Source organism: Monodelphis domestica, chromosome 7 (assembly GCF_027887165.1).
Source record: "Monodelphis domestica isolate mMonDom1 chromosome 7, mMonDom1.pri, whole genome shotgun sequence".
NCBI classification, from domain to species: Eukaryota; Metazoa; Chordata; class Mammalia; order Didelphimorphia; family Didelphidae; genus Monodelphis; species Monodelphis domestica.
This window is the reverse complement of record NC_077233.1, coordinates 210,623,860-210,641,882: the sequence shown is the minus strand read 5'-3', so window position 1 is coordinate 210,641,882 and position 18,023 is coordinate 210,623,860. Positions and strand designations below refer to the sequence as shown.

At 39.2% G+C, this 18,023-nt stretch overlaps 1 protein-coding gene across 2 annotated transcripts in view; it reads right to left on the bottom strand.

Annotated features, from left to right (window-relative positions):
* SMURF1 (SMAD specific E3 ubiquitin protein ligase 1) overlaps nt 1-17,125 on the bottom strand; it is a 113,011-nt gene extending 95,886 nt beyond the window's left edge. Inside the window, exon 1 of one of the 2 annotated variants that reach the window (XM_007498439.2) lies at nt 16,656-17,125. In XM_007498439.2, the coding sequence (XP_007498501.2) occupies nt 16,656-16,710 (55 nt within the window). In that variant the 5' untranslated portion in view covers nt 16,711-17,125. The remainder of the gene's footprint in view (nt 1-16,655) is intronic. The other variant, XM_007498440.2, reaches the window with a different exon arrangement.
* Between the last annotated feature and the right edge of the window lie 898 nt (nt 17,126-18,023).

Below are 18,023 nucleotides of genomic sequence, written 5' to 3'. Positions count from 1 at the left end.
CCCCACACCAAGTGCCAGCTATGCCCCATCCCTCCTTACCCCAAACAGGGAAGGAAGAAAGCTCTCCCGTTGAGATAGAGAGGGGGAGGGAAGTGGACTATAAGCTCTGCTGCCTGTGAGGGACCCACCTTACCCTCTGTGAGCTCCCATTGACTACTGGGCAGAGAGGCGGGGGATGTGAAAAAATGTCATCTGACATAGTGGAGAGGAAGAAGGGAGGATTTCCTCTGACTTTCTAGTAACAAACTCTGGGGTGGGGGAGAGTGGTCACAAGCCCACAGACAGCTCTCTGCATGCCATCTTTGGCACTGGTGCCACAGGTTCACCAGCACTAGCCTAACTCTTACTACTCTTCTGCAGCTCAAAGGTTTTTTAATTCATTAACTTCATAACATACATGGGGGGAGGGGGACACACCAAGAAGCTATCAGATCACAGCAATCTAACACTGGCACATTTTTTAGGACTGGCAAGGTGGCCAAGAATCCCAGCACTCAATTTCACCCTACCATTCTTAAGAATCTCATAATCCATATCAAATAGTTGCTGCACTCTTCCAATGTGGTCATTTTAAACAAAAGCAGGAACCTGCTGCCATTGCAGCTAATGAGGCAACACATAAATAATGCCAAAAAAAGTAAACACCCAACTAAGAACTAGCTTATTCATTCAATATAAGATTAACATAACAAAACAGGTCCAAGCTACTCACAACCTTATAAAACCCAAATAAGTGGGTGAAAACATCACGCTCCTAAGAGAAATATATTGGGTTGTGGCCATTGGGATTTTATCATGAGACTTGGGCTCAACGTGAAAGTTATTTTTTTCTAAACCAAGTTAGCACTTGAAGGCTGGGGGACTATCTCAATCAAGCACCGCTACAATGTACTCTGTACTTTTGGCTTTTAGTGGAAAACCAACTGGCATGGACTTCTAAGCATTAATAAGCTTTCCAAACTGAATGTACTCTTATAGCAACACCATTTTTGCAAATCTGTTTTCCTCCATACATCTTATTATCTTGGCACAATAATGTTAACAAGCCTTTTCTCCAAAATAGTTTTATTTGATAATTACTAATGATTTGGGGAGATTTCCTAAATCATCATAGACAACAAAAGAAACAGAACTTGGCAGGCCCATCTCTAATTTTCTCAAAATCTGTTATTAATACAAAGTGGCCTCCTGGTCAGTCTCACAGGACAAAAGAACAAGGCTGGTAACTTTAGGTAAAACTCAGGCATGAAAAAACTTTAGACAGAGGAGTATGCTGTTTCAACTAAAGACAAGATGGAATTGTTTTGGGGACCTGAAACAATTTTGATGATTTTCAATTCGAGGCAGCTAGAAAGGAATAGCTTTGAGCTTTTGGATAACCCACTATTCCTAAAAAGCACAGGTTCAAATGCAAGCTTGGGAAAACTGAATTCTCTATAGAATTTGCTAGGTAGACCTTCCAACTATGGTGTAAACATTAACCCATAGCATCCTGCTACAATATGGATCAAATATTATTTTCATTTAAAAACAAAAAAGGGAGGGAAATAGACAACACATGCTCTATAGGTAAGCTAGGTAAGCATCTAGATAAGCTTCCATTCACATTTAAACCTGGATTTGAAAATATCAATTTTCTTAAAACACTGTGTGGGGGCAGCTGGGTGGCTCAGTGGATTGAGAGCCAGGCCCAGAAATGGGAGGTCCTGGGTTCGAATTTGGCCTCAGACACTTCCCAGCTGTGTGACCCTGGGCAAGTCACTTGACCCCCATTGCCTAGCCCTTACCACTCTTCTGCCTTGGAACCAATACATAATATTGATTCCAAGATGGAAGGTAAGGGTTTAAAAAAAAAAAACACACAAAATATTGTGTAAGAATTCAGAAACATTAAAAAATATGTCCACTATGAAATGTGTTAGGAAGATTCCATAAAGTTTTAATATTCTTATTGCTGCCCTCAAATTCATAACCTCTTTTTAAAGTATATTTTTGGCTTTAAGTTGCTGAAAGGAAGGCTCTACATCAAATAAATGTTCCAGGAATACTCTTCATCAGTATTTTATTATAAGGTACCTTTATTTTATATCCACAAAGTTCAAACACAAAGCTTATATTGCAATTTTTAAAGATAAAATTTGCCAGCTTTTTTCCTATTCTGACAACACAAAACATCTTAGACACATTAAAAAGAATTGCTTTTCCATTTTAACTGCCCTTTCCCTATATCTCATTAGTGACAGGAACAAAATTTGTCCACTATATTATCCTCATTAGAAGTGCAAATTCACTATGATTACTTTAGTGAAATATCTCATGTGGTGGCAGTTCCCCTAATTCTTGTGAAAATAAATAAGGACCACTTAGAAACTTGGCCTTCAAATTGATCAAAAAAGTATTTATCAATATTATGAATCAGGCCTAAATACCTACAAATACAAAGAAATGCAAAACCAGTCCCTTTCTTTAAGGAACTTGCATTAGGATGTGGGAGACTACATATAACTAGATATATAACAATAAAAACATGCACATAGAAAATGAAAAAAAGCCATTGCATGAAATATGTAAATAACTGTAGTTTTGCATTCACAGTAATGGTGATATAAATGGACAAAATCAGGTTCTGATTAATGTTTGTATGACTTTATCTTATTGTTCTCTGTTCTTACCTACTGACATGTCACAATTTATAAGATAGTACCAAAGGACTAGAGTTTGGGAGATTATTTTATTATAAGTAATTTTCCCATTCCCCCCACCCCCACCCCTCTTAAGCTTGGTAGTGTATACCTTTCTCTTTAGTGGTAAGATGTCAAGGTACTCCAGGTTTGTTATTTTTTTCTACAGCAAGAGTTAATAGGAGGGGCTTTTGACAGATAGAAACATTATGGTTTCAAGTCCTAGGAGATTCTTGCCAATAGGCAGTGCCTCAAGTATAGACAGCAATGAGAAAGTAATGAGACATGAAAAATCACAGCAGAAATGGTAATCAGAAAAAGAAATAATACTATCTTTCCCCCAAAAGTCTAATCTTCCTCAGAACTTCTTTATTCTTCCCAGCACCCAGATTTTAATTCTATAATTCTCCCATCAATATCTTCTAACCTCACACACTGATACCACCCTCAATATCTCTAGTTTAGATGATTATATAATTATAGTCACCTAACAAACTTCTGCACATGGCTGCCAAAATAGTCTTCTGAATGCACAATTCTGACTAAATTACTCCCTTGTTGAAGAATATTCACCCCACTATTTAAGAACATCCTAGAGGATAAGATACAAACCTCTAAAGCCCCATACTTCCAGCCCTACACAATCTGGATCTGGATTACTTTTCCAACTCATTGCACACTTCCTCTTCACACACTCTTAAATTCCTAGCAAAATGGACTACTAGCTAAGCTATTCCTTGATTTTTTCTTCTCTTCCCTACCTCTATGGAGAGCACCCCCCCAAACCTGGAACACATTCCATCCTCATTCTTTCCTCTAACTTCAGTCAATCATTTCCCCTTTTGAGGCTCAGTTCAGATGCTACCTCCTAAATGAAATGCTTGCCTAATCTCACCAGTTGAAATTTCATTTCATCAAATTTTTTATAGTATTCTGCCTTATACCATATAAATTTCTAACTTGTATCATATTTATTTATGTATATGTTTTCTATCCTTAGTTCTCCTGTAAATTCTTTCAGGGCAAAGGACTTGTCCTTTTTTATCTTTGTATCCACAGAGTTTAACACAATGGATTAGAACGAGGAAGACCCTTGATAATTATTAGTTTAACTGAATACAAGGAAGCTGAAAAAAGAACTTCAGGCTTCCAAACTTGTACTGCACAGAGTAGATATTTAATAAACTTTTGTTGAATTAAATAATCCAAAGGTAAATGACTAATGATTAGAGTAACATTAAAAATCATAGCAAAATATACCACATATATCCCAAAAAGCTATTTCTCTAAATTGGGAACTAAAGAAAACCCTCTTTACAACCTGACAGCAATGAGGTTAAATGTGCTTTGAGCAATCCTAGTCACTTAAGAATACTAGTTATTCTAAGCATATACATTTATTCCTCTTCTAAAGTTCTAATCTAAATGCCTAATGGTCATCAAGTGTCTTTTTTCTCCCTCATCAAGTGTCTTTTGACCATAAGTCTTCAAAGCTCTGGCAGAACCACCAAACTGAAAAGGCTCTGAACCTGACATAGGCACTGTGGCTGCCATCCGGTAAAGAGTCTGGTTCACTTTACAGAAACACAGAATCATACAAGTTTGGCAACTAAGTAATACATTTTTTAGGCAAGGCAACATGAAATTAACTAGAGAGGTATGACTGAAACCTACTTCAGTTAAGGGAAGGCCTACGTATGATTCGAATCAGATTCTTTGAAATAGGTAGAAGTAGCATGGAGCCTTGGAATGATTACTGAGTTTGGGGTCGGAGAACCTGGGTTCAAATCCTAGCCCTGTTAGTTACTAACTTTATGAGGTTGGACAAGTCACTTTCCCTCCTCTGTAGTTCATGTTCTTTATTGTGTAACATAGGATGCTTAAGGTTCCTCCCAGGACTATTGAATGAGGTGACCTCAATACTTTTGAGATTATGAACAGGAACCTTTCATTTATTTAGACCAATAGCAATCTTTCAAGTACTCTGCCATCCAAAAGATCAATCATCATGGTGCTTTGTGCTAAGAATAAAACCAATCAACAAGTTTTATTATTTAAAAACACATCTAAGAAGTCTTTCTGTGAAGTGCTGATTTTAAAAAAGTAGACCAAGAAGGGGAAGCTAGGTGGATACTTCCTAGCTGTGTGTCCAGGGGCATACATCTCTTCTGTCTTGAAATACTTAGTATCCATTCTAAGACTGAGGGTAAGAATAAAAAAATAAAAAATAAAAATAAAAGGCAGACCAAGGATGATCCATCAAAGAGCTAAGACTAAGCGTATCTTTGATTTAGGAATCTGTTGGTATTTTGTAAATATAACCCACCATGACTTTGGAATTAGAATCCAAAATTGGAAACAGAAAAAATGTAACATGACATAAAGAAGGACTTTCAGTTTTTTGAGCTACTGGTCTTCAGAGAGCGACATTATCAAAAAACATACTCATGGGGTAGCTAGGTAGCATAATGGATAGAGTGCCAGGTCTGAAATCCAAAGGACCTGGGTTTGAATATGAGTTCTGGCACTTCCTAGCTATGTGACCCTAGGCAAGTCACTTAACCCCAATTGCCTAACCCTCACCACTTTTCTGCCTTGGAACCAATACTCTAGATGGATTGCAACCCAGAAGGTAAATTTATCAGTCCCTAACCATATTGAGAGGTAAATAAAACAATTGAGTAAATAAAATATTCAATTACTTTTAAGAAACCAACAAGTTTTCTTAGAATTTTAACTGGAAGTGAGAAAATCTACACAAAGTTCTGAGATGTCTCCAAAGTGAAATTCCAAATAAATACCACGAACCACAACCTTAAATAAAAATTTTCTAATCCAAATTCGGTTCCTAGTTTATTATATAAAATCAATCTAGGGAAACGAGTTTTTAAAATGGAAAGAAGCTAGATGGTGTTTTTAAAAAATTGTCATCTTTTTGTTTTTACCTCCTAGATTTTCCAAAATATCTCTTCCCTTCTTCCATCCCCAGAAAGCCATAAATTTCTTTCAATGAAGAAAAAAAAGGGGGAGAAGATAGTTCAGTAAAACTAACCAAGATGTGAAAAAATCTATTATTAAATAGTGTTCCACCCTCAGTCTCCTCAAGTCTGCAAAGGGCAGAATCTCCTCTGGGGCTAAAAATAATAATGACTAACATTTAAGGCTTGCAAATGCTTTTAGGTAACACATTTTAGGTAACACATTAGGTAACATGCCTGCCAACCACCCTGTATGGTACTGCTATTATTATCCCCATTTAACTGATGAGGAAAGTGAGGATGTGAGCAATTAAATAATTTCCCAGAGTTACAAAACTAATGTATATGTGAGGCAGCACTGGAACTCATGACTTTCTTACCTCAAATTTAACACACATACTATCCAATGTACAAACTATTGGTTTAGCTTGGGCATTTACATGTACATTGTTTTAGCCCATTATTTTTCTTGGTTCTGCTTACTCAACTTTAGATCCATTTATAGAAGTCTTCACTGGCTTCTGTGAATTCATCATATTGTTTTTCGCAGTACACTAATCTGGCACTTAAGTGACCAGGGAGGGCCAGTGCACCAAAGTGATGTGAAAGAAAATTTCTTTATCTTAACTCAATAAAGTACTTTGAGAGCTCCACCCTTTTAACTCAATCAGTCAAAAACTGTGAATCCTTCTGATAAAGAGTTTACACCCTCAAAGGACAAGAAGTGGATCCCACAGATACTGCCCCCCTGGGCAGTATTGGTTCCCATGAAGTAGGGAGAAAGACAGGAAGTGTTGTGGAAAAAGGACTGTAAAAGATCATGGCTTCCTGAATTCCGATCTCTCTTCTGGCTTTTGGAGGAACTTTTTCCTTGGAGATTCCTGCCTTGGTTACCTGCCCCTACATGTGAAATTAACAAGTTTAGCCTTATAATTACTCCTAGATGTCGCTCTTTAAGGCCTTTCCTGAAACCCCACATGTCTCTAGCATTTAGCTTAAGTGGGAGGTGGAACATTAGAAGAGCAGTCAGAGAATGCAACAGTAAAAATAACCCTTTAACCCTGACAAGCTTTCAGAAGCCTACAAAGGGCAGGTGGAGGTCATGGAAATGGAAGATGAAGGCCATTCTGGAGAGGAATCTGAATCAGAGTTTGAGTATGAAGACTATACAGACAGTGAGGATGAAATGGAACCTCGTTTCAAGCCTGTCATCATCTGAAAGGATTCAGAATTCAAGCCTGAGAGCCAGGTTCTAGAGACGGGAGATCCTAGGTTCAAATCTGGCCTCAGACACTTCCCGGCTGTGTGACCCTGGGCAAGTCACTTGCCTAGCCCTTACCACTCTTCTGTCTTAGAACCAATACACAGTATTGATTCTAAGACTGATGGGTTTAAAAAAAAAGAAATGAGTGTGAGGCAGAAGCACTGAAACAGGAGTTGGAACAAGAGGAAAAAATGTCTGGCTAAGAAGAGATTGGGGAAGTGGAGACAAAGAAGGAATTGGAGGAAAACAAAAGTTCCTAGATTCACTCAACACAGATGATGAGGATGAGGAGGAATATGAGGCATGGAAAGTTTAGGAGCTGAAAAGAATCAAATAGGATAGAGAAAGAGAAAGCAGAGATTGAATGCATGTGAAACCTGACAGAAGAGGAAAGACAAGCTGAACTTAGAGCAAATGGGAAAGTTATTACCAAAAATTGTTATGTTATGTATAAATTCTTGCAGAAGTACAATCACCAGGGAGCATTTTTACACAGATGAAGATGAAGAAGTTTACAAAAGAGATTTCAGTGTTCCCACCTTGGAGATCACTTCAATAAGACTATTCTTCCCAAAGTTATGCAGGTCAAGAACTTTGGGTAATCAGGCAGGACCAAATACACCCACCTTGTAGATCAAGACACCACTTCCTTTGATTCAGCTTGGGGTCAGGAGAGTGCCCAAAATACCAAGTTCTTCAAGCAAAAAGCAGCTGGGGTACGAGATGTATTTGAGAGGTCATTTGCTAAGAAAAGGAAAACTACCTCCTACTTCCCTGACAGTAGACACATGGGGAAGTCTGTTTGGGGTTTTATTATTTTTTTTCAAGATTGCTCAGGTGGAACCTTTCTGGCACCTTTTGAGCCTAGCACCCTTTTTTACCTAAGGGATGCTAAAATAAGGGACTGTAAGAGGACTTTTTTAAAACTAAAAAGCAATATCCAAATATGAGTCTCAGCCTGGGATTGGTACCTGGATTTGTTTTGACCACCTCTCATGCCAACTCTGTGTTCAAAGTCTCATGTGTAACATAGGTTACAAAGAAGTAATACAGTATCTCCTTAGAGTTGGGAGAAGTAACAGCTTATTAAAAAACTTGTTTTTGACACACAGACACACATATACACACAAAAAGGAAGTCACATGTAAAAAGAACTGTAAACAGTCATGGCTTCCTGGATTCAGATCTCTCTTCTGGCCTGGGGACATTCCTGCCTTGGCTTTTGGAGGGACTCTTTCCTTGGAGATTCCTATCTCTCCCCCACTTCATGGGAACCGATGATAGCTTCCAATTGCCTAGCACTGCCCAGGGGGGCAGTGTCTGTGGGATCCACTTCTCATCCTTTGAGGGTGTAAACTCTTATCAGAAGGATTCACAAGTTTCTGACTGATTTGAGTTAAAAGGGTGGAGCTCTCTAAGTACTTGATTGAATTAAGATAAAGAAATTTCCTTTCTGTGAGAAGGTTTCAGATACATAACAGGCCAATAAATGGAGTGAGGACAGGGACAAACTGGCAGTTTTGTGACCCACTGCCCAATTCCTGGTCATAGGCTGATGAATAACTGGGAAGGGTACCTAAGCAGGAGACTGAAATTCTTGAGCAGAGAGGCCCAGATGATGTACAGATAAAGCAGGATGTTCAGAAGCAACAGCATTGGTATGGTTAAGATTCCAAACAAGAGAGCAAAGTCTCAATTAAAGCATTAGCCCAGCCTGCAGAAAAATAAATAACCAAGGCAAGTATACATAACCAAAGGGTTAGGGTACAATTTGACTACTTTGAACCTACAAAACTTTGTAGCGTGATGAATCAGGCTAAATTCAGCAGCAATCCATTTTTGCATAGACCCAACTCGGGTCTGACCAGGACAACAGACTTTGCCCTTAATCAGATGACTTTTGGTTCTGAAAGGTTTGCAGGTTCCCAATATGTCTCAACAACTAATTCCTTAAGAAAGCAGCAACAAGGTCCAATCCAACATTCCCTCTAAAAGTGTAAAAGAGCCCAGCCTAACATCTAAGTCTGAAGTCAGGAAGTAGAATGGAATCATGGGCAAACATAAAGAACCTACCATAATGAGCTATTAGGGTTGAAGAAATGCTCAAGACACAAATGGTAAGGAGAATGATTCCAAAATATCTACAAGCAGTGTCTCATAGATAAAACACAATATGTTTTCATTCAACTAGAATTCCTAGAAGAGATGAAGCAAAAGTTAATATATATGGAATGAGGGTGGCTTGCGGAAAAACTTGGAAAAGAAATGAGGGGTACTAAAGAAAGAATTGGAAAAGGAATTAACAGCTTGGCGCAAGAGTTGTAAATTAAGATGGACCAAAAAGAAGCCAATGACTTCATTGGGCAACAAAAAATATTAAAACAAAGTTTAAAAGCTGGGGAAAGTAGAAGAAAATATAAGTATCTCACAATGAAAACAACTGATCTGGAAAACAGATCAAAAAGAGGAAGAAAAATCACTGGATTATCTCCAAACCAAAAAAAGAGACCAGATATCAGATCTCAAAAAATCTTAAAAGTGCCTAAATCTCATAGAATCAGAAAATAAAATGAAAATAGAAAGAACCCATTGGTCATCTTTTGAAAGAAACCATGGAATGAAACTTCCAGGAACACCACAGCTAAAATCCACAGCTTCCAGGTTTAAGAAAAAAACTGCAAGCAACCAGAAAAAGAATTCAAGTAAGGAAGATCACACACAATTTAGCTACTATAAAGAAACTTAAAACTTGAAATATTATATTCTGTAAGGCAAAGAGCCAAAGATAATTTATCCAGCAAAACTGAGTATACTACAAGGGAAAAAAAATGAAACTTTAATAAACAGAAGACTTCCAAGTATTCCTGATGAAAAAAATCAGAGCTTCAGAGAAACTTTGCAATTTAAATACAAGAGTGAAATGAAACACAAAAAAACTAAACATGAATGAAGGATGAACTGAACAAAGAAAAACTACATACATTCAAATGTGGGCAGATGATACACCTATGTATGCTCTCTCAATCTTATCATCGAGATCCAAAGGAGTCCAGTTAGACAAGGCTTAGGAGTATTGTTTCTTCTCTTGATCTTAAGAAAAGAACTGAGAGGGAAAGAGGAATACACTGGAGGAGGTAGGGAGAGGAAGAATGAATGGAAAATTATCTCACATAATCAGAGTGACCAAGTAGACACCTCTACAAAGAGAAGGGGATGGAAGGGAAAGGCTGACATTTGAACCTCACTCTCATATGGTCAAAAGATGGAAGAATCCATAAACAGAGAGCTGGGCATGAAAATATATCTCTCAACAAAGAAATAAAAAGAGAGAAATGGGGAAGACGGAGAGAGGGAATTAGAGGATGGGTAGATTAAGGAATTAAACAAGCTAAATTCTAAGAATGTACAAAAATATTTATAACTCCTTTTGATGTGGCAAAGGATGGGGAATCTGAGGGAGTGCCCATAAATGGGAATATGGATGAAAAAACTATGGTATACAAATGTGATGGAACACTATTGTGCTAAACTCTTATCAGCATAATGATCAGGACTAATTCCAAAAGACTAATGATGAAACATACCATACCACTTCTTGAGAGATAAAAGAATAAGAATACAGAACGAGGCAAAAAAATTTTGGACATGCCCAATGTGGAAATTTGCTTCGGCTGGTGTTTTACTTGACCTGTGTTTCTATAATGGGTTTTGTTTTTCTTGCATTTTTAATTATGGAAGAAGAGGTAAGAAGGCAGATCTTGGCTGATTAAAACAAATAAAAGTTTTTAAATAGTTTCTAATCATTTTCCTTAGGAATCCTTATGATTAAGAAATATAATTGCCATTAATATGAAAAAATGAGGCATAAAAGAGCATAATTTGCTAGAATATCTCCCTTATTTCGCATGCAGACTTCTTAACTTCTGGTATAGAGCTTAAATCACCACCATAACATAAAAACACAAGAAAAAAGTTTACAACTCTGAATATTCAGGTTCACATATTATTTCCCAATTTTCTTGAAAGCAAACTGCAAGATTCAGGTTCATGAGCTTAAAACATCTGAAGTGCATCACACAGCATCCATCATAAAAGGTTCATGCTCAGTGATCCATGATGTTACAGACATTCCTCAGCCAATTAGAATTCCTTTCAACTGTGATGGAGGTGAACGCAGCTGGAATTGATGGAGTGATGTGCATCACCATAGACTCACTGGCTGTACATTATTTTAGCCTTATTCTGAAACAATAAAAGGGGCTGCCTCATCCACAAATATGGAACTAACATTCCACTTAGTCTAAACACTTCAATGGTGTTACATACACTGCATGTGCAGACACAGTAAGAAATTCCTGCCTGTGCAGGAATGTTTCATCTATTTTAAAATCTTGTTCTGCCAACACAAGGTATTTCTGTACTTTTAAGTGAATATCCTTCTATTTCTGCCTAAAGTGGCCACAGAATTCAGGATAATAAATCTATTTAAATTGGAAGCTTTTGTTTGAAAAAAAAATTCACTCACCAGAAAACAGCAAAGGAGCTTTTAAACTCACTGTTGAAAAATGATTCATTTACTCATCCATTTTTCATTTAAAAAGAATTATTTTTCTCAAACTAATCTAGTTTCAGGGCTATACATGTTGCATCCAACTAGAAAACCCTGAAATTCTCTTTTAAGTTTTTTCTTATGCAGAAATCTGAATAGATAAAAATAGTATCACAAAGGGTTCGAAATTTGACTTTTTTCAGATTAAAGAAAAACTTTCCTTCTTTACCCACAAATAAATGAGATACCCAGCCACTTCAATTTTAACAAATAATCTTCAATCAAGTAGTCAAACAACATGGAAAAGGGTTAATATAGCCAATCCAAGTACCATAAGCTAAGTTGAAATATTATGGGACACACTTTTTTTTTCCCCTGCAAAAGGAAATGTTACTTTCACAAATAAATAAGACTCATTTATCACCCACCACCTAACCCAGTATTTTTTCTCAACCGGGTTGTTTCAAAAGATGTAACTAGGAAAGAGAAAGTATTCAGATAAGAAAATTTGCAGGGGGGGGGGGGGGACGACTCGGGATAGGGGGGAAAAAAAGTAAATGCTTCAGAATAGGAGTTGTGATATTTGAGATATAAATAGAAAGACGAAGAAAAAAGTTTTATGGACATAAATCAAAGTTAATACATAGAATGGTAGCTTTCATTAAGGGAATTGAATTTTTAAAAATCAGTAAGAAGTAAAACCATTTAAAAACACTTGAGAAAATAATTCCATTATTATTCCAGTGAGAATTCAATAGGGAAAAAGAAGGCTTAGCTACTTTAAGAAAACAAATAAGAGGAGGCTTAGTGACAGAGAGCCAGTTCCAGAGACAGGAGGTCCTGGTTTCAAATCTCAATTCAGACACTTCCTGGCTATGTGACCATGGGGAAGAGTGGGAGGGAGGGATGGGGGCTACTGCACTCCCAATATCAAACTACACTATTTCAATTCAATAAACATTTAAAGGCCAACTAAGAGCAAAAGGCATTGTGTGTTAGGCACCGGAGATACACAAAGACAACATAGAAGGGGATTACAATTGCCCTCAAGCAGCTTTTATTCTCCAAGGGAGCTCAAACAAGAACCTCCTTCCCTCCAGGACATAAATATAAAATCGAAGCAAGGAGAAAGCACTAAAAAGTCAGAGTGAGACCAGGAGTCAACCAACTTTTGCTTTTGCTAAGAGGTGGCACTTGAGCTATCCTTTGAAGGAAATCCTCCAAGAAGCAGAGATGGGGAGAGGCTGAACTGTGGCTGTCTGTCCATGCCAAGGCAGGCAAGGGATAGGAGGGGATGAGATGCTTTACATAGCACGGAACAAGTTAGCAGTGGGCCAGTTTTACTAGAACTGAGTACATATATAAAGGATATGAGGTTGGTAAGAATCATACTGTGTAGAATTGATATTTTATCTTATTTTGTCCTAGCCCCACTCTCTGGAGATTTCTGAGTAAGAGTGTATTTCAGGAATATCAATTTGAATGCTAGGCAGATGAAGTAGAAACAGAGATCAACTTGAATTTTATAATTTGTATGTTCGTAAGTAAGAACAATGTGGTCAATTTTATTTTCTTTTTTCCCACCCCTGCCATTTCACAGTGAGAAACAGGTTGGAAAAACATTTAATCATTTAGTAAACTAAGCTTGCTACCACAGAAGCGAAGCAGTAGTCATGGACCTCTTATATTCAGTACTTCCATTGTGAATAAACATTACTAAGCAGACACCCAAAAAGTTAATCACTGTTATGTGCTACTGATCAAGAAAACTTTTATCAAACCAACTACAAACATATAGCAAAAAGCCACAATAACAGGAAATCAACAACTAAAACTACTTAACTTCAAATATGAGGAAATTTATAAAATAATTCCACATATTATATAGTCAAAATATATCAGAATGTTATCCACCTTCTTTTACACTAATTTCCTATTCACCCCTAGATACACCTAATAAAGAAAGCTTACAATCAGAACATCAAAAAGACAACAAAAGACCTAATGGATCAAAGATTCTGACTGAATTAACAATAGGAAAAATCTATCCTTTCATGAAAAGGACTGGATTTCTTAGCACTAAGAGCTCACAAAAATCCCACTCTTTCCTAAAATGGGCAAAATAAAAGTGTCTGGTGTTCATTTATATGCCGCATATGAACAAAGGCTTCACAAAACCTGTTTAAATTTAAAATAAAATTGTTTCTGAAACATATTTGCCTACTTTTTGTGGAAAGCAAGTCAACAAGCATTTATTAAGTGACTACTATGTGTCCGGCACAGTGCTAAGAATTGGGCATACAAAAAAAAGGGCAAAAACCAATGCTGCTTTCAAGTATCACACAATTTAATTGAGAAAAAATATCTGGAAAATATTTTAAAATATATAATTATTCAAGTATTTTCCATCCAACATATTCATTGAATTGCTGAAACCCCTGTAAACTCTTTCAAACTAACATAATTATGGCACCACTTATTTCAAATCTTTATCTAAATATAAAGAATTAAAATGTCTACTGATATTCAGGACACATTTATAAAATATTCTTTGAAGGCAACTTCAACATAAAATGGATTTGCATAATCATTTTCAAAAAAGCAAAACAGAAATTCATCAACATGGCAAAAATGACTACCGTTTTAAATTGTTTACCATACATTAAATTCAAGATATCTTACTTTAAGCCAAAATTTTCTAGTCATTGGGCATCCCAAAAGTCCTAGTGTAGTTTTTATCTATTAAAACTTAGCTAGAGAGCATGGAATTTAATAACCCAAACAGCATATGCCTCAGTCATTTAGAATAGGAAATGACTATTAGGGTTAAAAAACGCACCTTGTCTAGTCTGTGGGTTCTTAACATGGAAGTCTATGAACTTAAAAATATATATTTTGATAACTATTTTAATATAATTTTCCCTTTGTAATATTATACATTTAAAAATATCATTCTGAAAAGGGATCTCATAGGTTTTACCAGTCTGCTAAAAGAGGCCAATGGCACACACAAAAAGTTAAGAATCACAGGCTAGTCCAACTTCCTCATTTTACAGATGAAGAAAATGTGGCCCAAAGATCACAAAGGTGCCTACCCTTTCTCAATGGAAAGTCTGGGACTAGAACTTAGACCTCCTTTGCTTCTAGTTGAAAACACTTTCTACCATACCACAAAATTCTGCAGTCAAAAGTCCTAAATCTTTTTCAAATCTAATGTCTTCATACTCTATAGTCAATGATCCTGCATGTTCTTTAATAACCAAAACACCTCTTTAAAATCCTTATTTTTAAATGCCATATTTAGTAACTCAGCAACCTTTGTCAAAAACATTTACTGTATTAAAAGATATATAAGGGAGAAGTGAAAAAGCTTGAAACTTCCCAACTTTAAAAATAGACTAAAACCAATTTTATTTTCAAACTTTAGTTCCAACCTTTTCACACCAGTTAATGTTCAACAGACATCATGTCTGTTACACAACTATTACTAAGCTCTCAATTCCCATTTCAAGAAAAATTACATTCACAGATTGACTCAAATCTGTATCCAACAATTTAGGCTAGGAGTGGGGGAGGAGAAAAGCACTTTGGAAAGAATACTGATCATTTAATCCTTTAATATCAAATACCATCCATAAGCTCTTAAAAGTATTTCTGCAGCTATTACATTTAAAATCCCCAACAGTCCAGTATAAAGGGCTGGAGATAGGAGTAGAGAGAAAGCCTAACCTATTTCTCTTTGATTTCTGAAGGGAAAGTATAGGTTAAAGATCATCAAGTATAATTCATAAAAGCATCCTCCAGTAATGCAAATTAAGTAAAATATTTATGTATTGCAGAAATAAAACATTCTAACCATACTGCACTTCTAACAAAACGCATGCAGTTAACAGTAAAAGAGTAACTACTTTGCCGTCTATAATAGATTGCATTATAACTGGGAAACAAATTAAGGTTGTCTTGTAATTAAACTTTACAAGTATTATAATGTCAAAAACATGACATTTTATGCACCCATAAAAAACAACTCAACTTAAAAACAGTGAGAAGTGCTTTACATCCAAGCAATAGTACAGCATAATGGCTCCTCCAAGAACAAAGATCCTAGAGGATACACCTGTTGCCTTACAAAACCCCAGTCTGGGCCTGAATCATTAATAATTCATTATTCTGTCAGCTTTGTAAACAGAACTCACAAGTCCTTTTCTTTAAACAGGAAACAGATCCTACAACAGGCAACAGTGCATTTTCAAACTGAACATATGGTTCAAAAAAATTACCTACAGATGTTTCTACAAATTCTTGTAAATGCCCTAACCATTCTATGTGCTTGTCCTTAGGGCTCAATTCTCTCTCTCTCTTTTTAAAAACTTCTTTGACGAGACTTGACAAATATAGCTTCCAAGGCTTTTTTTGTGAGTGTCATTGAGAAGAAGAAAAATCAAGAGGGGAAACTCCTGACAGGGATCGGGCAGAACTTTTGGCTGGAAATTTTCTAGCTTGGAAAGTCCCCTGGCAGAAATATATTTGCAGAGTAATGATTCCGTGTTAAGCACAGATCTCAACACGCAAATCCCAGGGCCTGCAGTGTGTGGAGTGGGGAGTGCGGGGGGAAAGGGGATAGAAAGGAGAGGGGGTGATAGCAGTAGAGGTGGGGGGGGGGGGGGAAGAAGGATGCTGGGACTGGACACTGGACACAGGATGTCTGGAGCCTGCCAGAGAGACAGTTTCCAGCAGCAGACACTGTCCACACCGCCCCCCCTTCCCCTTCCACCCCACTGCCAGCACCACCCCGCCCCCTCCCCGCAATAGCGCATGCGCACCCCAGGGCTTCCCCCATTCACCCCTATGGGGATCACTACGAAACTGACGGGGGAAACATGGAAATTTCATTGAAGAAACGAGAGTGAATCGAGGAGCCGGGACTTGTGCAGCTGCCAGAACCGAGGCTGGGGGAGGGGTGGAGAGAAAAAAAGAGGAGCCACGGCGCGGGCTACCACGGGGCGCAGGGATATGAGGAGGGGGATGCAGGGGAGTCGGGGATGGGCACCAGTAACCAGACCCCAGGGCAGGGGAGTGTTTGACCCGCAAAGGCCTGGGGAGTCCGGTCAGTGACGCCCCACCACCCTCCAGCCGCGGGCGCCTCGCCCCCCGGCTTCCTGCCACCCCACACTGCCCAGTACCTGTCAGCCGGATCTTGATGCTGGAGCCGTTTCTCCGAGTCCCGGGGTTCGACATCTCCTGCCAGCAACCGGGGGAAAAGGATCCTCTACAGCCCGTCCGAGTCCGCCCCCCACCTCGGCCCTGGCCCCGGCCTTCTTCCTCCTCCTCTTCCTCCTCAAGGTTACGGGTTCGCCGTGGATGCCCGGGTCCGAGCCTCCGGGCCACAAACTCCAAACACCCGGGCAGGGTGGGTGGGGGGAAAGGGGGCGGGCCCGCCGATCAAGCCCAGAGAGGAGCAAATCTCCCACCACCCCCCACCCGCCCTCCCAACCAACCCCCAGTTGAGAGCCACCGCCGCCGCCTCCTCCTCCTCCTCCACCTCCGCCTCCTCGGAGCCCGAGACCAGCCACCGAGCGAGGGAGCGAGCGAGCGCCGCCCTCGCCGCCGCTGCCGCCGCCACCGCCTCCCGGAGCCGCGCGCGCTCCCGCTGCCGCTGCTGCCGCCGCCGCCGCGCCTCCCCTCCTTCCTCCCCGCGACGCGCGCTCCCCCAAAGGCGGTCTTCTTCTCCCTCCCCCAAGGCGCGCTCCCGCGGCCGTTCGGTTTCTCCCCTCCCGGCCCGTGCGTACGTGTTTGCGTACCCCGAACGTGAGGCGGAGACGCAACGGTCGTCCCTGACGTCTCTCCCTGAGGTAGAGGCGGGGAAGAGGCTATTTCGGCGCCATGTTGCTGGTCTCCCCGTATCCTGGAAGGGGGAGTGGGACTTCTTCCATTTTTACCGGCGCACGTGTTGAGCCTTATAAGCTGCATCTGAGAAAGTGGCAAGATCAGCCGCGAATGGCCAAAGCGCCTGTCTGGGCGCCCCGACCTTGTAAGCGGAGTCGGGAAGAATGCCACCGGGGAAGCGGAGATGACGACAATTGGGATCATTTCTATAGCGTTCCTATAGATGGAGCTGAAAGTTTGGAAGTCCTGAGTTCAAATTCAGCCTTAAGCATTTAGTAGTTGTGTGACCCTAATAAATCAATTTTGAATTAATTCTCAGCATCAGATTCCTCATCCACAATTAGGATACTTCCAGAATCCACGGAGGGGAGGGGGGATGTTGAGGATCAAGCGAGAATATTTTATAAAACGTCTGGTACACCTTAAAAAGATGCTGGTTGTAAAGAATTTCTCCCAGTGCCACCCCTCACATAAATCTTTCCCTCAGTTCCCCACCCCCAGCTCCTATTTGAGTCTTTCCTTCAAAACACCACGTGCCTTTAACACACCAAGTAAATACTAGATATGTATTGGTATCCACATCTATAATCCTCACTAATCTTGTTTTGCTTTGTTTTTTTAAGGGGAGGAGTTGCTTTCTCCACTTTTCCACTTGCCTTCTCAGT